The sequence below is a fragment of the Nyctibius grandis genome, chromosome Z (assembly GCF_013368605.1).
Source record: "Nyctibius grandis isolate bNycGra1 chromosome Z, bNycGra1.pri, whole genome shotgun sequence".
In the NCBI taxonomy this organism is placed as follows: domain Eukaryota; kingdom Metazoa; phylum Chordata; class Aves; order Nyctibiiformes; family Nyctibiidae; genus Nyctibius; species Nyctibius grandis.
The window spans coordinates 60,191,347-60,212,389 of NC_090695.1; the positions used below are offsets into that span (position 1 = coordinate 60,191,347).

At 39.9% G+C, this 21,043-nt stretch overlaps 1 protein-coding gene across 8 annotated transcripts in view; it reads left to right on the plus strand.

The window, feature by feature from the left end:
- The window catches only part of FSD1L (fibronectin type III and SPRY domain containing 1 like), a 36,083-nt gene extending 15,136 nt beyond the window's left edge, over nucleotides 1-20,947 (plus strand). Inside the window, exons 7-15 of one of the 8 annotated variants that reach the window (XM_068422341.1) lie at nucleotides 4,022-4,231; nucleotides 4,559-4,657; nucleotides 6,398-6,524; nucleotides 7,108-7,179; nucleotides 9,129-9,161; nucleotides 13,088-13,185; nucleotides 13,662-13,913; nucleotides 14,245-14,333; nucleotides 16,117-20,947. In XM_068422341.1, the coding sequence (XP_068278442.1) occupies nucleotides 4,022-4,231; nucleotides 4,559-4,657; nucleotides 6,398-6,524; nucleotides 7,108-7,179; nucleotides 9,129-9,161; nucleotides 13,088-13,185; nucleotides 13,662-13,913; nucleotides 14,245-14,333; nucleotides 16,117-16,236 (1,100 nt within the window). In that variant the 3' untranslated portion in view covers nucleotides 16,237-20,947. The remainder of the gene's footprint in view (nucleotides 1-4,021; nucleotides 4,232-4,558; nucleotides 4,658-6,397; nucleotides 6,525-7,107; nucleotides 7,180-9,128; nucleotides 9,162-13,087; nucleotides 13,186-13,661; nucleotides 13,914-14,244; nucleotides 14,334-16,116) is intronic. The other 7 variants (XM_068422345.1, XM_068422342.1, XM_068422343.1 and 4 more) reach the window with 7 other exon arrangements.
- Nucleotides 20,948-21,043: the final 96 nt, after the last annotated feature.

A 21,043-nucleotide genomic window follows, 5' to 3' on the forward strand; every position in this document is an offset into this window, starting at 1 on the left:
GAGAATGAGTCTTCCACACAGTGTTTTTTCTTGACTTGTCAGTTCCTATGTGCTTCCTGAAGTTATCTTAAGTTTCTCAAGACTGTACCTGCTAGCTTGATGCTTGGTGACACTCCAAAGTCCTAGTCATCTGCAGTAGTGTTATGCATGGAACTGTAAGCTAATATGTTGCTTACAAGATTAATGATATGGTCTGAAATGCAAGAAAGGGATGATCTGGGCAAACTAATTCAAATGGGCAAGAACAACCCCATGTATGAGTACAAGTTGGGGACAGACCTGTTGGAGAGCAGCGTAGGGGAAAGGGACCTGGGGGTCCTAGTGGACAGCAGGATGACCATGAGCCAGCAATGTGCCCTTGTGGCCAAGAAGGCCAATGGCATCCTGGGGTGTATTAGAAGGGGTGTGGTTAGTAGGTCGAGAGAGGTTCTCCTCCCCCTCTCCTCTGCCCTGCTGAGGCCGCATCTGGAGTATTGTGTCCAGTTCTGGGCCCCTCAGTTCAAGAAGGCCAGGGAACTGCTAGAGAGAGTCCAGCGCAGAGCCACGAAGATGATTAAGGGGGTGGAACATCTCCCTTATGAGGAGAGGCTGAGGGAGCTGGGTCTCTTTAGCTTAGAGAAGAGGAGACTGAGGGGTGACCTCATTAATGTTTATAAATATGTAAAGGGCAAGTGTCAAGAGGATGGAGCCAGGCTCTTCTCAGTGACATCCCTTGACAGGACAAGGGGCAATGGGTGCAAGCTGGAACACAGGAGGTTCCACATAAATAGGAGGAAAAACTTCTTTACTGTGAGGGTGACCGAACACTGGAACAGGCTGCCCAGAGAGGTTGTGGAGTCTCCTTCTCTGGAGACATTCAAAACCCGCCTGGACGTGTTCCTGTGTGATATGGTCTAGGTAATCCTGCTTCGGCAGGGGGATTGGACTAGATGATCTTTCGAGGTCCCTTCCAATCCCTAACATTCTGTGATTCTGTGATCTACTAGGGCAGTGATATTACTGTAATACAAAACGTGTATTGATGCATCTGTTTGTTACTGTTTGAAAGTAAACTTAGGTGCAGTATTCCAGTATGTCTTTAATGTCTTTTTATTCATATTGCTTTCCTATTTAAACCACTTTGTCCTTGACTGATACCAAGAATATATTGACAAGAATACTGCTGGCAGGGATGTAAATTGTTTCATCTCTAGGTCACTAATCCAAATCTGTTACGGACTTGGCAGCATCAGTTTATATTTCTGCCCATTTATCTTGTATGCTGCAGATACAGTATAGGGTAGCAGGTGTAGTAAATTACCAACATTATTCCTAGTGGTCAGCTAGCAGTGTTGAGGCAGAAATTCACCTTTTAGTCTTAGACCCTGTGTGGCAATCATTGCTCTATATTTCGTAGATAAGGGAACAAGGTAGGTAAGCTGATCACAGTGCACCTGTTTAACAGGAATGGGAGTGTCAATATCTAACAGCAAGCATGAGCAAAGTCTGATATCTAGATGAAGATATTATTTAGTGTTACCCTTATACATGCATTTTTCTTATCAAATACATAGGAATTTAAATTGCTTGGGCCTTTTATTTGTAAACAGGAAAATTAACTGTCTAGTTATCAATTCTGCTTTCTTCTACTGTAGTGCTAAGCTATCAAATTACTCTGACAGCAAACACTGATAGCTCAAACTGTTGCAGGCAAAAGTGCACTGAGCATTGATAGACCTTCATACATCAGGAAATACTAATGTTCTAGTGTGGGAAGTTGAAAACAGGTTTGGTGTTGTGGTAATGCAGACATTTGAACACTGCTTGCCAGAATTATGCTGAAGACTTGGTCACTCCAAATACATGGAATACTCTTTATTTGGTATCTTATACCATGACAAAAATAATTGGGGTGGGTAGCTGAATTTACAAGTATGTGTTCTGAAATACTTGTCCTCATCTTAATTTTTTCTTTTGTCTAAGAAGGGATCTTAGTGATATTATTCTCAAATTATTGTTGGATGACTTTGAAATTTGATGGCAAATGCATGTGAATAACACTTGAGAATTTGTTGTGGTTTAACCCCAGCAGGCGGCTAAGCACCACACAGCTGCTTGATCTCTCCCCTTTGCTGCAGTGGGGTGGGGAAGAGTATCAGAAGGGTGAAAGTGAATAAACTTGCAGGTTGAGGTAAAGACAGTTTAACAGGTAAACCAACAGCTGTGCACATAAGTGAATTCATTTGCTACTTCCCATTGGCAGGCAGGTATTCAGCCTTCTCTGGGAAAGCAGGGCTTCATCGTGTGTAACCATTACCTGGGAAGACAAAATTCCATAACTCTGAAGGTGTCCCCCCCTTCCTTCTTCCCCCAGCTTTATATGCTGAGCATGATGCCATATGGTATGGAATATTCCTTTGCTTAGTTAGGGTCAGCTGTCCTGGCTGTGTCCCCTTGCAGCTTCTTGTGCACCCCCAACCTGCTTGCTGGTGGGGCAAAGGGAGAAGCAGAAAAGGGCTTGATGCTGTTCAGCAATAACTAAAACCCTATGTTATCAAAACTGTTTTCATCACAAATCCAAAGCATAGCACTGTACAAGCCTTTTTGAAGAAATGTAACTATCCCAGCCAAAACCAGTACAGACTTGAATAATTTTGCTTTCAGTCTCTTCTGAACCGCGTATTTGTTCTCTAGCATTTTAAACCTATACCACCAGTTTCAGTGTAATTCCTGCTTGGCTTAAACTGCAGGAATGTTAGGGGTAAAAGGGTGCGTTTCAGTAGTGCTAGGTTAAAATATTTGAACAGATCATGAACGGAAGGTACGGGAAGGTGTGAAGTAGGGTGCATAAAGCAAGCTAGGCCTTCTGCTTCTAGTGGACCTGCTATAGCTAGGAGGTGTTTGCATCTAGATGGTAAAATTACACAACTCTGACTGAACTGTAATTAATGTGATTACTGTCTGTCATCAGTCATTGTGGAGGGGAATCGTGAATAACAATCTGTTCAAGAAATAGTTGTTTCAGCTGCATAAAGGTAACCTGTGTGTAATTAGGACTTGGTCACTGGGACATAACTGTCCAGAACAACACGGGTAAGGGTTTAAGTGTTATGAAAAGGGATGATTTTTGACAAACAAAATCTGCAGGTCTATCAGTTCCACAGATGCATCAGTATTGTACTTTTTTTTTTTTTGGTGTTCCTGCTTGATACATTGACTTGCAGGCCACTTTTGTATCTATTTCAAGCTTTTGTGAATGCTGAAACAAAGGAAAAGCTTTTGCAGATCCTTCCTTCAAAAACTGCAAACAATAAAACATCATTTTCACTTCCTCCAGCAAAGGTCTTCCTTGAATGTATTTGGGACACTACAAGAGCATGTAAATGCCTTCTTTTGAAAAACGTTTTCCAGTGACTTAAGTGCTCTTTGATTTCATGGAAATAGACTTCAGTTGTCTACAAACAAAAGTTCACTCCTTAGTGAATCTTAGGAATACTTTCTACTTCTTTCAAGACAAAGGATGAAAAGGAAAGAAAACTAGGTGGCTGCTGACTGGCTAGTAGAAACTATTACACAGTTGTCTGTAGTGTTGGAAGTAAACATAAGTGATACTGTTTGAGAGCTGCAGTGGTGCTTACTTTCCAAAGACTCAGAAATACAACTTTGCTTCTTAACGTTCTTCCTGTGTAGTGTTATTCTAAATGTAGGTTCATAATTGTAAGTCCAGTCTACTATAGCGTGTCCTTCTTACTGCTTCCAGAAGGGGATCAGCCCAACTTGCTGACAAAACAAAACATCCGGAAAATGTGATGCAAATGTTCACTCTAGAGCTAATACATATTTCTCATTTTGTAAAGTGCATGTTAAATGAAAGTGATATGCCTAGTCTTCTGTTGTGCTTTGCTAATGGAATAGATCCTCTAAAAGGAATGAGTGTTACTGGGCCAAGGGCAAGTTCTGAACTCTGTGAATCCAAGGAGAACAAATTAATATTCAATCCATTCTCTTCTTTAAACTGATCTGTATATTTGTCTTTCTGCAGTCCCTAAAGCTCCAGAGATAGATCTAGCAGCATGTCTGGTTGCTGATAACTGCATAACAGTATCATGGAGAATGCCTGAAGAAGACAGCAGAATTGATCATTTTGTACTGGAGTACAGGAAAACCAACGTTGATGGGCTTCCTCGAGTAAAAGATGAAGAGCGTTGGGAACGGATAGACTATATTAAAGCTACTGAATATACATTATCAGGTAAAGGTGTTTTATACTTCAAAACCAAGAATATTGATGTAACTCTTTATGCTTGGAAGTTTTGCAAAATACCCATTTTCCTATAGGTAATGAAGCTTCCATTGTTTCACATTAGTCTTGGGTGCTTTGTACAATAGTGGCTCTGCTTTTTATTTTGACTTTGAGGGTTTGTAAAAAATCATGTGCTAAATGAAGTTCACACTGATATTTAAGCTTGTTTTTTACAGGCTGAGATAAATGGAAGACGGCTACATGGAACAGATCTTATTCTTGTAAAAATTGTCAGTAATTAATATCAGTTCAAGTTTCTGAACATTTACTTTTTAGGTCTGAAGTTTGATACAAAATACATGAACGTTAGAGTACAAGCTTGCAACAAAGCTGTGGCAGGGGAATACTCCGATCCTGTGACTCTGGAAACCAAAGGTAAAATTTGAAAGACTCTAACCTCACATGTAGTGAAAACCCTGTGCTTACTGTTCTACCTTCATATATGAACATGTATGTTAAGTCTGCTTCTGCATGAGCACTGCTGAAACATGTGTCCAAAGTACCATTTCTGTAAAGAATTAAGAAGCTTATTGGCGCAAAGCTGGACTTTTAGCATTCAGACACTAAAAATGAGGTAGTGATGTAACTTTCTCCAACAGAGCTTGACATTGTTTATTTTGAACTGTGAATTGACAGTATGCTGTGCCGCTACACCATGCCAACATATAGTAAAGGAAGATGAATGTTGTGGCTGAGCATTGGTAGGACTCTTAGGGCATCAAAACAGTTGGTGTAGTTGGCTGGTTAGTGGTGATTAGCATGTGACAGGTAGTAGCTTTCTGTAAATAGAAGGTGCTGATGAAAATAATTTTTTTTTACTTTGTGGCTGTAGATTCTAATCACTGTCAATATTCAAAAAATAGGCAGCTCCAAATTGCTAAAGTTATTGAGTCACTGTGTTAGAAATCAGTGGTCTGAGGATGGTGGCTTCCTAACATCATTTTGTAAATAAACTATAAGAAATATTTATTGGAAGTGATTGTTTTGCGACAGAACACAAATCTTAACTGTTATGGTGGAGATAACGATCCTGGGGCTTTAATTAAAGCCAAGTCTGTAGTGTAAAGGGCAAAATGACTGATATGAACTGGGTAATTAAAATATAAATTCTGTTATTTGTGAATGTTACTTCATAAAAACAAAGCTATACGCTATTTGAATGAGCTGATGGGCATTCTGGTAACTTCTCTAAAACTATTTTAATACTCTTCAGTGACAGTCATTGTCAGATATATAGTATCCATTTAACAGCCACTTACATTCCTTATTCCAGTAGCAGAAAAATAATTCTGATTTTCATTGTTTAGGCAGTTATCATGCTTCCCATATTACTTTAGTTATTTCTGTGTGAACATTTAGTTCACTTTCTTTAATAATCAGCCCACAGAAACTCAGTATCCTTGTCCATGTGCTTACCTTATTGTTTTTCAGACTTCTGTACTGTTGAGCTCTAAACTTTTAAAATCTCAACTATACTTTCTTTCAGAATCAGTCTATAATATCTCATGGTATTAGAACACTTACAGAATAGTCTATAAATAAACATCTTTAGGGAACTTGGCATGTTGTATTAGTTTTGTTTCCTTGGATGAAGGATTGGCTGCAACAAATACCAAGTCTCTTCTAGTTGCATGCATCCTCTGCTGTTCTTACATCTGCAGCTGACTTCACAGTTCAACTCTGCCTGTATGTGCTACCCTGTCAATTTAGTATTGTCCAAGTTTGCAATCCTTGTTACCATAAACACCGTGTTCGAGAATCAGTGCTGCAGAACAAAATAAGCATACCTTTTAAAATAATTCATGATTTTAACAATCTAGGGAGTAGGCTGTAACTAGCAGGAAGCACTAGCTGAATTTAATTGCTGATACTGTAGCATTATAAATATGAAAAAACTTACTTTGGTGTAACCTATGCACTGAAGGTAGATAGTTGGGCTTTATTTAAAAGGCTCCTTACCTTGATTACAAGAATCAGACTAAAAAGCTGATGTTTCTATTAACTCAAATAGTGCTCTGCTACAATTTTACTACTGCTTCTATCATTTTCTATGAATGGCCACTGTTGGGAGAGAGCATTATACCATTTCACTGTTTTGCATTTTGTCTTGACCAGCATTTGTGTTCGGTTTGGACAGTACTTCTTCTCATCTGAACTTGAAAGTTGAAGATACCTATGTTGAATGGGATCCTACTGGAGGCAAAGGCCAAGAAAAAATAAAAGGGAAGGAAAATAAAAGCAGGTAAGAACTCTTTTTTTTTTTTTTTTTGTAAATGTTTACGTTGTCTGGCATGTCTCATCTGACAATTAAGGGAAGAGGACAGGAGGGAATTTAAAACACTTGAGGACAGTGGGACACCAAAGGAATTTTCATTCAGAAATCTTTCTCTGGAAGAAATTTTCATTTTTTGTTTCTCTTCCCCTGTCACACAGATGTGGAGGCTATTTATGGAAGCTATTAGAAATGTGTCTTAATCATTAAATAGTATTTAATTATTTTTAAGATACATTTGTTATGGTATTGTTCAAGGTACTGAAATAACTTATGGATGTGGTGGGTTGACCTTGGCTAGCCACCAGGTGCCCACCAAGCTGCTCTATAGCTTCCCCTCCTCAACTGGACAGTGGGAGAGAAAATAATGATGAAAGGTTCATGGGTTGAGATAAGGACAGGGGGATCACTCTGCAATTACTGTCATGGGCAAAACAGACTCGAGTTGGGGAAATTTAAATTAATTTATTGCCAATCAAAAGTTAAGAGTAGGATAATGAAAAATAAGAACAAATCTTATAATACCTTACCCCCACCCCTCCCTTCTTCCCAGGCTCCGCTTCACTCCCAGCTTCTCTACCTCCTCCCCCCAGGCAGCACAGGGGAACAGGGAACGGAGGTTGTGGTGAGTTCATCATGTGTTCTCTGCTGCTTCTTCCTCCTCACACTGTTCCCCTGGTCCAGCATGGGGTCCCACCCATGGCAGACAGTCCTTCACAAACTGCTCCAGTGTGGGACCTTTCCACGGGGTGTAGTCCTTCAGGAACAGGCTGCTCCAGTGTGGGTCCCACACAGGGCCACAGGTTCAGCCAGCAAACCTGCTCCAGCATGGGCTTTCCATGGGCTGCAGCTTCCTTCAGGTTGTATCCACCTGCTCCAGTGTGGGGTCCTCCATGGGCTGCAGGGTGGCTATATTATCACTCCTCTCTTCCACCTGCTCTTGTGCAGCAGTTTTTACCCTTTCTTAAATATGTTATCCCAGAGGCACTATCACTGTCACTTACTGGTTCAGCTTTGGCCAGTGACGGGTCTGTCTTGGAGCTGGTGCCATCTGACATGGGGGCAGCTTCTGGCATCTTCTCACAGAAGCCACCCCTGCAGTCCCCCGCTACCAAAACCTTGACACATAAACCCAATACAGCAGATAAGGTAAATGTCAGCAAGCAACTGATGTAATTCTGTGTTTAGTAGTGTTGCAGGTCAGTGCAGGTGAATAGACAGCATTTCTACTATGAAAAATAAGGAAAGAGCTCGATGCTTTGTCCTTTTGAAAAAGTTTAAATAGAATTGACACTATAGGTGGTGTTTGAATTTGTTATCTCATAACCCTCATTGGTGAGGAAAAGGTACCAATAAAACAAACGAGATAGCAAAAGATAACAGAAAATGGAACATAACTCTTGTAAACGTGGCAGCCCTAAACATATTTACCAACTATTTTCATCTAGGAAAAGCAGTTGAGTAACTTCAACAGAATTTTTGTTAGGCACATAGACATGTGCTATTCAAAGTCACTCCATAAATATGGTTGGAAAGAACATCACTAGATCAGTCTGCTCTGGCTGAGCCTTGAATATATCCAAGGATGAAGAATATGTTAGCTTGCTGGGCCTCTATTTCAGGCCACCTTTGTGGGAGGGGAGGAATATCCTGGTATCTGACTGGAATTTCCTATGGTGCAATGAGTACCAGATGCCTCTCGGCTAGCAGTGTGCACCCCTCCTAGAAAAGCCTGGCTTGATCTTCCTGTACCGTCCTGTTACGTTGTTAAAGACAGCACTTAACCTCGTGTCTTCTGAGGCTCAGCAAGCCTAATTGTCTTCCTGTGTTCCAGTGCCTTAATGGTGGTGTTGGCCCTCCACTGGTCTTGCTCTAGTATGTCAGTGTATAGCCCTGAGGAGCCCAGACCTGGACGCAGGACTTCAGGCTCAATCTGACAAATGCCAAATCAAGAGGAATGGTCGCTTGCCTTGGCCTCCTGCTTGCTGTCTTGCTGCTACAGCACAGGGTGTGGTTGGCCACCTCTGCCACAAGGGCACAGTGCAGTGTGTTTTCCACTGTTGTGGTCCACCTGTTGTTGGCTCCTGTTGTCCACCAAGACTCCCAGCTGCTTTTCTGCAGAATTGCTCTTCCCTCAGTTGTCCCTCAGCCTGTCCTGTTGTGTGGGGTTTTGTCATCTGGAGAACGCTATCCATAGCTGTGAGCCTGGTGTTCAGCTGGTTCTGTACACAGCTTATGGCCAGCTACCCAGTCTATATCTTGCCTCTAGAGGTTTGGGGATACTGTGTGGGAATGGATCAAAAGCCTTGCTAAACTCAAGGTGTGAACAGTGTCCATTGCTCTTGCCTTGTCCGCAGAGCTGGCTACTTCTTCCTCAAAGACAATTAACTGACTTTGCACATGTGCTTTTTGGTATAAAGAGCACTGCTTGAGATAACTTACGAATAAATACCTTCCCTATAGGCATATACTGCCAGAAGTGTGTAGAATAAGTTTTAGTGGCATCTTAAAAATGGGAATAATTTACAGTAGTAATAGAACAGTTGTTTAATGACTACTTATTTCTGTTGACAGTGGCCAGAATCCTCTGCTGAAGAGCAATAGAAGGTGATAATATACCTCTTATTCCTAGGATCTAGCACCTAGTTTTGTTGGGAGTCTGTGCTACTTTCCTTTGCTTGATGTAGTGAGAAATAAATCTAAAAGCCTTTATCAGTAACAGTCACATGCTTTTAAAAAATACTTCGAAGTTTGATTTGGATTTATAGAGATTATATATGTATTTTCCAGTGACTGGAAAACATTCTTCCAGGAAGGATGCATTCTAGTGTGTGGGAGACCTGATTTGCAAGGGTTGGAAGAGCATTATGTATTCTAGTGTTGATACAAAGATCCCTATTATTTACAGATATAATTTAACCTTCTGGCACTTGATGGCATACTAAATTTTTTACAAATGCAGTAAAGAGTTCCTTTCTAAGAACTTAAAAAAAAAAATAGTTCTTATTTTTGAACCTGAAAACTTTTTTGCCTCTGAACTTGTGCTATAGCTGTTACTAGACATCAGAGGAAAGGTACTAATGGTGTTTACACTTTCAAATAGGGTGAAGTTTAGTCTGATGGCATGTGTAACAAAGCTTCATGGCAATTCTGCTTGTGGAACCAATTGTTCAAATGAGAGTACCTCTTTTTTGATATGTAAAGGCAGCTAAAATATTCTTCTATTCCTTGTGCAATTGTGTTTTTTAGTGTACATTTTTTTCATGATTTTTCTAATAAAACTCTTGTTTGAGGAATTACTTCTCCCATTTTTGGCCTCTTGCTCTTTTTCAGTGGTTTAGAAGTTGTGGGACCAAAACAAATGCCCAGGTTCCTAATTTCTTGTAGGTTTTACTCCTCTCTATTCATCCATAAGGTAGATATATCTTTGGCTTGAGATCAGCAGTAAAGAAAACTTTGTGTAGGTGAAACAAGGTCTTGAAGCTGTGCGGTGTCGATAGTTCTACTCCACAAAGCATACCAATTTCTGCTAAAATAAGTTTTAAAGCTGTCTTGGAGATATTGCTACTTGGTCAGCAAACTCTGGGAGTCATACCTTGCCTCTGTGGTTGTCAGTAAAGAACTTCCATAGTTCTGGCCTTTGCTTTGGTAGAAGGACATGGTCACATGTTCAACTTTGCATCTCAGGCTGACCTTTTCTATCAGGAGATTTAGATGAGCTTTCACTCTTGCAGGCGGCTTTTATTCCTTCTTAGGAGTTGTCTGTGTGGTGTTGTCTGTATTAGAGGGGAAATTTGAAGTTAGCTCCATAGTTGGTGGAAAAAGTTGCAGTATAATTGTTTTAAACATCAAATGTGAAGATTTCTAGGGTTGGAAAGACACTATGGCAATAAAATGCTTAATGACCTGTAACATTTATTATCCAGAGGCTTTATTTTAGTCTAACTTCTGATATCCCTCCATGGATAACTTCTGATACCACTACTTGGCCTTTCTTCTCCAAAAGAGAATACATACTGCTTGGAATTTATTTTATTTGGTGAAATGGATAAGAAAACTGAGACTAACTGCAGTGCTGTAGGCAACAATCCTAACCATAAGATGAGGATATCTGGTCACTGAATAGTGGAAGAAATGCATCAGTTACTGTACTAGCTAATGAAGACTGTGCTGTACTGGAAAGTGGGCACCAAACTGCCTTTCTGCTATAAAATTTCCTGCCTTTCCCTATTGCAAGGGAGACTTAAGCACTGGGGAAAAAAGCCCAAAGCAAACCAACTGCTTTTTCAAACTTTTATACCAAGTATTTTATGTCATTGTCTGAACTGTTAAAGGCTGTTAGATTGAGTGGACAGAGCACATGCAGTGGCCATTTACAGAAGACTTGAGCAATATAAATGACATCAAGGACCTTTTAATGTCTTCCTAACTTTGAGAAAATTCTAGCAAAGCACCTGCATTTTTCTTATGGTGATTCTCTAAATGGCCAATTGCTTTCTGCATAACTCATTTATACTGAATCTAATACAAAAATTTCAGCAGTTTTTGTTGGAAGTGCGAGTGAACGACCTCTGCACTTGAAGCAGGATGGAGTCTGCAGAGTGGTGGTTCCCTGTGAAATTATGCTTTAATTCTTGACTTTGCTTTTTCTTTTCCATGCTATCATGTGTTACCTTTTTTCTTTGGTAAGTAAACTACAGCTTCCTCCATGTTAACGACATTCAAAAGTATTTGATGTGGTGCACCTGCACAGTAGACCCTTACCCCTTCATATAACTGTTGCAAGCAATTTAGAAGCTTAGCTCTCTTCTGATCAGTACTAGCAAATAAGCTAAATGGTGAAGCTAAAGTAGACAACCTTTTCATCAGTGATTTCTTGTCAAGTTCTGTAACTGAAATAAAACAAACTTAGTCGTGAAGTTGAACCAGAGATTCTAGCATACTTATGTATGACAGCTTAATACCACTCAGCTTTTAATTCCCATGTGACTTTATTTTAATGAAGGTACTAGGCAAAAGGGACATTTTCTGACCCTTTATGAAATGGCATTTGAGGACAATTCCAGAAAACCTGAAGTCAGTATTGAATGAATCAGAAAGGGAACAAGCTAAACTTCACTGTATTAGTGGACGTTTAAGTAGCAATTAGCTTTACCAAATTGTAGCTGAAGGAAAAGTAGGAGAGAAAACTTTCTTGTGTGTGGTAACTCTTCTAAGGCTAATGTATGATAGACTACAGAGGACGAGGATTTGAAAATGACTTCTCATATGTATTTCAGAGACTTACTTTGTATTTTTAAAATTTTTTATCAATGAAATTAAACTGTAAACTGCATAGCTATTTCTGAGAAATAAAAATTCTTTGCTACTGATTGCCTTTAAAATAATAACCAGACATGATTCCCTGGCTAGTGAGGTTTAACATTCACTGTAATTTGCAAATAGCCTTCATTTTGTTAATGGTTAAATTGTTAGGAATTATTTTTGAGGGCATAACTGAGGTAAAATAAAACATTTGAAAACCTCATTAGGTTAGAATTATTCTATTATGCAACTGATTGCTCCCTGGAATATTCTCCAGAGCGAAGTATGTCTTCGTTTGTTTTGCTGTTTCTTCCTGAGACTGCTTTTGAAAAGTATGATTAGAAAATCTAAGCCTTTCTTGATTGGGATTACACTCTCAAATTTTATAATGACTCTTGAGGAGTTGCTGTGTGCGTCTCAGCACAATGTGTTGTGACACAATTTTCTGTAGCCTTTGACAGAGTTAATATAATAAAATCCCCACCCTCCAATATGCTTTTTTGATGTTTGATTTTTTTTTTTTGAGGAGTGTTGTGATGCACTAAATCTGGAAGTCTCACTTCATCTTTTTTTGATATAAATTGTGTTTAGATTTTACCCTCATGGGTTTTGTGTCATCTTCAGTGTGTGTGTTTTGAAATAAAATTATCACAATTTTATTCCTTTCATTCTTCATTGGGTTACACTTTTTCCTGGGATTTCAGTCATTGCTTATAAAAACTATACATGTGCTGAAAAACCTACCTTTAACTGATGTTGTTCACTGATATTTAAATTCCTGTGAAAATTAATCATTTTGACATTGAATATCAGCATTGTATTCATACTTATCTCATTGTTGTAGCTGATCTACAAGACTTATTAGAAATCTTTTGTGGAAAAACAGAACATGAATTCTCTAGGGTTCTGAGTAGTACAGGCGAAACACTCTTTTATACAAGCATTCATTCAAACCATGTGCCCCACATCTGCTTTTTCCCCCCCCTCCTGTTTCCTTTCTCAGCTCCCTCTAAACTTGTTTGTTACAATGTCTTGTATTTTTTTTCTGGCTGTCATCTTCTCTCTTCTCAGTTCTTGTGCATGCATGCGGTTATAGGCGTTAAGCGGCTTGAACTAATGTGGCATGTCAATAGCTTATGTATGTTTACTGCACCCTAATTGACTCCAGCTTGTTTGAGCCTGAATTTCTCTATCTGCGTCCAAATTTTGAACGGTTCGTTTCTTCTTAGAAGTGGTGCACCGTCTCCAAAGAGGACATCTGTAAGCACAAGATCCTCACCGAGGGGCAGCAGAGATCACTTTACTGGTGAATCATATACAGTGTTAGGTAAGGTGAACTTTTTACTTCTGTTACAGGCGTAATGCTGTGGAAGGGTAGCTTAGGTAAGGATTTGATGGAAAATGTGTGGTTGTTCAAGGCTATGTTTTTGATACTGTACTGCACAGAGGTAGTTTTGCCTATATAACACCAGAATTTCATGCTACAGCAAGTGTGTTCAAGTCTGTTGAAGCTCTTCATTACAAAGCTCTTAGTGACTGACATTCACTGTTATTAAATGTGAATTGATGTTAAATGTATCTTGTCACAGTGAGTGTAAGTAAAAACTGTTTCATTATTCTATTTTATATTTATATTCTATTTTCTTGTACATTATTTTTTTTTGTTCTGTATAGCTCAGATTTTTGTATTTCTACGCCTTTACCTTAAAATAAAACGGAGAAGACATCACTGGTGCCTATAAGAAAACAAGCATTGTTAAGGTACACTTAATTATAGCAACTAAATATATCTTTTTTTGGTAGGAGACACTGCTGTTGAAAGTGGACAGAATTACTGGGAGGTGAGAGCCCAGAAGGACTGCAAATCCTACAGCGTGGGAGTAACATATAGAAACCTGGGGAAATTTGACCAGCTGGGAAAGACTAACTCAAGCTGGTGCATCCATATCAACAACTGGCTGCAAACCACATTTTCAGCAAAACATAATAATAAAACCAAGACTCTAGATATACCTGTTCCAGACAGAATAGGAGTATACTGCGACTTTGATGGAGGTAAATTACAGTCTTATGAGGTTTAGCTAAAAACTTAGTTAGCTGTCTGTGTCAAGTTGAAGCAGTACAAGGCTAAAGTAGTACATTACTTCCAGACTGATATAGTCTCTTATGAAAATAAGGCCCAGAGATGGTTGTGTAATAGTGGTTCTAATGTCAAATGACCTAGGTTCATCTGTGTAACAGAGCTACCAACTGAGAATTTTTTAGTCATGTGGACTGTATTTAGTGTCTTCTGGAAACCTTTCCCTGGAAAAGAATCAATCTAACAAAAAGTTACACAGCAACATCATTTAAACATGTATTTCAACTTGTTTTCTACCTCTTTTAGGTCAGCTCACATTTTACAACGCAAACTCAAAGGAGCTGTTACACACCTTCAAAACGAAGTTTACCCAACCATTATTACCAGCCTTCATGGTCAGTATCTATAAAATTTTGTTCAGTTTCTAGCACTGAATTCAGTTTACTGAAGACTTAATTCTGGGAGCGCTGTTTTTGGCTGAATAATAATTTTAAAAAATGTTTAACTGTTTTCTTTTTGAATTCATGTGGCGCTTATAATAGCACTCCAATAGGAGAACTCTGCATCTGTATGTCTCAGCTATGTAAATAAAAGTAATTAAATTTTTGTAGAGTAAATTAATAGCATACTCCGGTAGCTGATGAGCCTGCTATGATAATTGACCTGAAGTGATACAGATAGGAGCCCAAGATGCTGCGAGCTGTCAGAGCAGGTGTCATGAGACAGAACAACACCAGATGATTCCCTCTGAGATACAAGACTAGCTTTCAAATCTTTAAAAGCTCAGTAGGATTTTCTTGCCAGTCATTTCACTGGTCTGCATAACTTTTTTGTGGCTCTAAACTAATCAGTGAAAACTTGCTGCAATTCTAAAGACTCAAACCTTGCAAAAAATGCACAGGAAAAGGATTAGTTACTGTGTATTCATTTTGCCTCTAATGATTAAATTCTTTTGTTTAAGTAACTAAATTTGGAGACCTCAGCTGTGTTTTAAGGTGGCATCAAGTGCATCATACTTTGGAAGCAGGGTGTAGGTCTGGGAAAACTTAGGAATCTGGAGGAGGCTAGCATGCTAGTTCATACTAACAACTCAGCTGCCTGGGCACTGATCTTTAGCCTCTTGTAATTCAGCCCATAGAAGACACAGCATGGTAATTTTAAAGTGTGATTAGGTCAGTTAATAAAGTTATTCGTCTTTAGGGCATGGAGGAGGAATGAAAAAGTAGTAACTTGCTCAGGCAGCCTTACATCTAGCATTTCCAATCACCTGATTTGTCACTTGTATCAAACAGAATTCACAATTTCTACTGTTGGTTAGATGTACTGACAATAGGAGTCTAGATTTTTAATACCTTTTTGTTTGCAGGTGACTAAGCAAGTTGCCTCACTGATCTTTTTCAACATATGGGGAACAGAATAGCTTCAGAACTGTTGGGGTACATGTGTTAGTCATAGCTCTGGTATTGCTAAGGCTGATTCATTGAAGTTAGTTCCTAAGGCATCCAAGGAAATACTTGCTTACCACACTTCAGCCTATTAGTCTGCATCTCATACAGCCCCTAGTACATAGTGATAGCAGTCTCACAGATGCTACCTGGGTTAGCTGAACAGTTGAAATAAAAATGAAAAGCTACTTAAGTACAGCTCTCAATTTATTTGTAAGATGGAGATACATTCTTTCATGTAACTCAGTTGTAGAATAGAGGTCACCAACACCTGTGCCCCTGAAGCTTCTCAACAGTTAATTTTTTTGTACTATGTTTACATTGACATAATTCTGCCATGTCATACTAAAACGAAGCACTGCTCTTGGACACTGGACCATAGTGAGAGTATTGCTTTTCATTGTCATTCTAAGTACTTGCTGCTAGCACATCGGTCTTCAGAGAAGTTTTCCTATTAGGAGCAAATCTTTTAGTGTTAGATCTTAGACTTGGTTTTGAACTTTAGAGTCATAAAGTATAGTATGTGAAGCTGCTTAGACTTTACAGTCTTAAAAATTAGCTTCTGTGTGATTAGAAGGTTTTACGAAGTGCTGTGACTAGAGAGCAAGAGAGAAGACAAATACAGCTGCAGGATAAATTTTGTGTTAGTTCCATTGTGGGACAGGAGAAGAGAGATATGTAGATGCTTCATAATGTTCATAATATTGAGGGTTTTTTTTCCCCTCTCCTTTAGATCTGGTGTGGTGGGCTTACAGTGAGTACTGGATTACAGGTGCCAAGTGCTGTGAAAACGCTCCAGAAAAATGAAAATGGATTAAGTGGTTCAACAAGCAGCCTAAACAATATTGCCTAGTAATGCCTGCTAAACACTTCTATTGCCGAATGGTTTTTTTCTATGTAGCTGCTATTCACAGAAGCTTGTGAGCATTCGATTAAACTGAGTTTGCGACCTACTGCTTGTTTCAGGGCTGAGTACTGATAGTGCAAATGTTTGGGGCTAAAGTGTTCGTAACCTACTGTGAATCCAGACAGAAATGTCAGACACAAAACTGAACTGTTGCCTATTTGAAAAATAAGTGGAGAAATCAAGAGCTGTAACCGTGTACTTTTCTAATACTGTATTTAAGCATTTTGTTATGGACTTGAATATGAATTTTGTTATGAATATTATTTTTCTATGAAGAATATAACAAATACCATTTTCTTAGCTAGCTCTCCTAACATGAATTACTTGACTATATACTTTATTATTACTGGGCTTCCCATTAGAACTTGTGATATCAAACATGCATTTCAAAAGAATATTGATTTGCTAGCCTAGCCTGGCAAACTATCACAGAAGTATGATCTCAATATTATAAGAAGTTGTAGGCCTGATGTGAAGCAATAGTAAGAGCAGTCTGTGATTATTTTCTTATACAAAATCCTCCTATTTCTCATGAGTAGCTCATTTAAATATAATATATTTAAAGTTCAGCTCCCATTTATCAGGAATTACAGAAAATGTAAAAATTTGAAGGTATTTAAAAGCATTCTTAGGTCCTCAGTGAAGACGCATTGTGATAGCCAGCCATTGAGCTAGGAAGTATTTCAGGTAAGAGGTTCAGTACCAAACACGCAGAGCTTTTTAAAAAACTACAGCACGGTACTGCTCTCAGAAGCTCTTAATTTTGGGTCATCTCTTGGCTTTCCAGTTTTGTGGCACTATTCTAATTGGATTCAGATAATGAGCAATTCACATCGTTCATCAGATGTGAATGACCAATAGAATCTTTGTCTGCTGATAGCAAAGCTGCAATGCAGCCGAGACCGGGAACAAGGGTGTGAGAGCTTCGGTTTAAATGCATCTCCCCAGAGAAGACAGGGGCGGGGAGGGCTATTGCTAAAATATCTTTCAGCTTTTTCTCAAGCCAGCTTCAAGGCTGGCTAAGACTCCTCTAACAGCTGTGTCAATATCAAAGCTGGCTTTGAGCAGAAGCGGCACTGAATTCCTGGTGAGAGGGCAGTACCCTCTGAGCCCAGGCACACGTTTTTGCTACCTGTTTTGACTAGCTAGTGAGGATTCTTGGAACTTTCTGGATAACCAGAGAAGTAAAAAAATTGCATCATTTCTTTATCCAGCAGAAGCATAGCTTATATATACAGCATCCCACTCTTAACTTGCTAGCTTGTACCATATGCCATGTATATGTGGTTATGAGACTGGCTTTCAGAAGATCATATTCTGAAGGATCTCTTTGTAGCCTCCAACGTAACGCCTTCCCCTTTTTTAAGGGCAGGGAAAAAGTGGAAAGTGGGCAAATGCTTTGCCAGCTGACATACGAGCTGCTTCTGGAGCTCTAGTTACGTGTTTTTGTTCACAAATCAAGTGAAATGTTGAGTCTGGGTGTTCCATCATCTCAACTTGTAGTTGGAAGCTTAGTAACAATAGTCAAATGATTCATAATAATAGGAGAGCTAAAAAAAATCATGTTATATTCTTTGTGGAAAATCTCAACCTTTTAATGGTAATTACTTGTGTATTAAAGACTGTTTAAATCTGCTTTCTTCCCTCTATTCAAGTCGAGGAGCCTAGAAATAATTTTCAGATATGCACTTGAATCAACCGTTTTCCTAACTGAAGATTTTTTTCCTAGTATCACCTGAAAACTGTTTCAAATTCATGCTGATAGGGTCCATAATGAATTGGCTCTTTTCCTACCAGGCCAAAGTACTTTTTCGTCTGTGTATCTTTTAGTCTGTAAAAACAGGACCATCTAATCATGTTAAATCTTGTTAGTATCAATGGGTCCTTTGTATCCATCAAGATTTCTCAAGAGGAGGAGAAATTCCTTGAAAAAACTTCTAATAAACTAGTTATGATGTTCAGTGGAAAACTTAAAATTTTCTTCTTAATACCTGCTCTGGAAAGTTCTGTTTCTCTTGAGAAACCATGAAGTTGACAGGACGGGTGAGCCCTTTAATCACAGAATCACAGAATCACAGAATGTTAGGGATTGGAAGGGACCTCGAAAGATCATCTAGTCCAATCCCCCTGCCGGAGCAGGATTACCTAGGCCATATCACACAGGAACGCGTCCAGGCGGGTTTTGAATGTCTCCAGAGAAGGAGACTCCACAACCTCTCTGGGCAGCCTGTTCCAGTGTTCGGTTACCCCACCGTAAAGAAGTTTTTCCTCCTATTTATGTGGAACCTCCTGTGTTCCAGCTTGCACCCATTGCCCCTTGTCCTGTCAAGGGATGTCACTGAGAAGAGCCTGGCTCCATCCTCATGACACTTGCCCTTTACATATTTATAAACATTAATGAGGTCACCCCTCAGTCTCCTCTTCTCTAAGCTAAAGAGACCCAGCTCCCTCAGCCTCTCCTCATAAGGGAGATGTTCCACCCCCTTAATCATCATTAATGTTCATTTCATATCTGGAACTTGAGCATCTCTGAATATTTGCATTGTGGACAAAGTTAGCTGTAATCTTTTGCATAGGAAAGTGCAAAACAATTCCCAGTTTAGCTGTCCCTTCCTCTGCTAGTTTAGTGTTTTGGGTATTCAAACAAAGATACTAGAAGGTGACATGGTTCGTAATTGAACAGTGTCTGAACCTGTTTCACATATTATCTACAGATGGTGGTGTTATTTAAATAGTCTGTGTAGTAATCTTAAATATTTCTTCCCGATTTGTTTCCTTTTTACTGCAATGAACACCTGACTGGCAGTTCTAAGGGCTCAGCTGCTATGAATTCAGTGGTACATGAGGGAGTGAGACTTGCATACTTGGACCCTGCTGGTGTGTAGAGAGAGGAGGGTTAAGACAGCTGCTTCTTGTTTTGACACTTGTTCTATTGAATGACTGGTAAACAGACATGGAAATAGGTTAGTACCTGTTCACGCTGCCCAGTCATTGGCTTGATCTTAGGTGTTCAGCTACAGTTCCTATTAGATTTCCCTTTTTGGAAAGAAAGGGAATGTTTACAGTAAGTTAATGTGTAGTGAGAAAGAACCATGAGTAATTTCCAAGCCTACATAAAAGCATTTAAATTATGACTTTTTTTTTTTTTTTAGCAAGATGTAGTGCATCCTGCAAGATAAATTTCATATGCACAATGTAAAAATGTAGTTTTTCTCTAACAGAAGAAAGCTTGAAGTATTTCATACTGTGACTTGCAAGTTTTAGTTTAACCGGTGTACTAGATGAACTTAACATGTGACTTTTTACCCTTAAAGGATGAATTTGTTATATAATAGTTTGCACAGATGTCAAACTTTTGCTGCTAACAGCTAGTCCAGTTGTTTCTAGTAAATGGGGATATGAAGAATTGCCTTAAGCACTTTAGATTTTTTTTCTTTTTTAGACTCTTCTTTTTTCTGAGCTACTGTCTGTCCATACCAATGTATTGGTGATATTTTGTTGCAGTTGGTGCACTGTTTGTACCTGCAGCTAGAGAGGATGTATGCAGCCTGTGAAGTTACCTTTTCCTAGGAGAATCCACTTCAGGGATTGGATGGGTTGTTCTTTGGCAATGGATGAGACCTTCTGGAGGCCTGTAGTTTTGCCCAGTAGGTAACGTTAAGTGTGGTATTTCTGGTGACTTTAATACTCCATGAGCCTCTCTGCTTTGGAGTTGATGCTGTTTCGTGGCTAGACAGGAGTTTTCTTCTGTATGACCAAAATAAGATTTAAAAAAATTTTTTTAAAAAATACTGATTACTGGTAGTCTTTCAGAGTTAAAAGAACTTGAGAATAAGTTGTGAGGAACTTAAGGTTTCCCCTTGAGTTCTTAATACATCAGAAAACTTGTAGTTTTCATTATTTCTATGGAAAGCTGTATGAACTGCAGCAGGGGATGTTAATTTCAGAAAGGATGATTTAAAAGCATCCAGGTGATAGGTGCTTCTCCAAATACTAAATATGGATGGCAGAGGGTGACAGGTTTATTTCTTTAGCCATCCTCCAAGCGGAAAAAGTAGAGGCTAATGTACAAATCCTGTTTCCTCCTCCCTTGCACTCTCCCATGTTACTGCCATTTCATATTAAGACTGGGGAAACTAAGGGGTTCCCTCAGGAGGGACATCTGCCTTAGCAATATTTTCGTCTAGAGAAGGATCACGGGTCATGAACGTGATGCATAGTTTGATAGACAATGGCCATGAGTTCTGTTGACCATTGCCCCCCCCAGCCTCACTCGATAGTCTGAACGCCCTGTTGGAAGGGGGAGCGTGGATGTGGTTTTCCCCCACCACCTCGTCGCTAGGCCGAGCAGGGGTGAGCCCCCATTGCCTGGTGCCCCCACCGCCGCTGCCGTCGCGCGTCGTCCTGCGAGGCCTGACCGTGCAGCCGCGCTTCCCGCCGAGCGCCCCGTGCGGGCCCTGCCCAGCCGCCGCTCGGCCGTACCTCAGGTATTCTGTCAGCGCTGTCCCTCTCGCCCCTGCGGAGAGCACCCGAGGAAGGCGGCCTCTGCTGCCCCCGCGGAGCGGCAGGGCTGCCGTGGACCCCGCGGGGCGTTTTGGTGTCTCTGACGTGTGTGTGATGCGAGCTTTTTGTATTAATACAGACATTTGAAATCTGACGTGCCTCCGTTTGCCTCCTTTCATCTTCCTGCGTGGCGGGGTTCGGCGGCGGGGGGCGCGCGTGTCGCGTCTCCCTGTGGGGCGCGGCCGGGAGC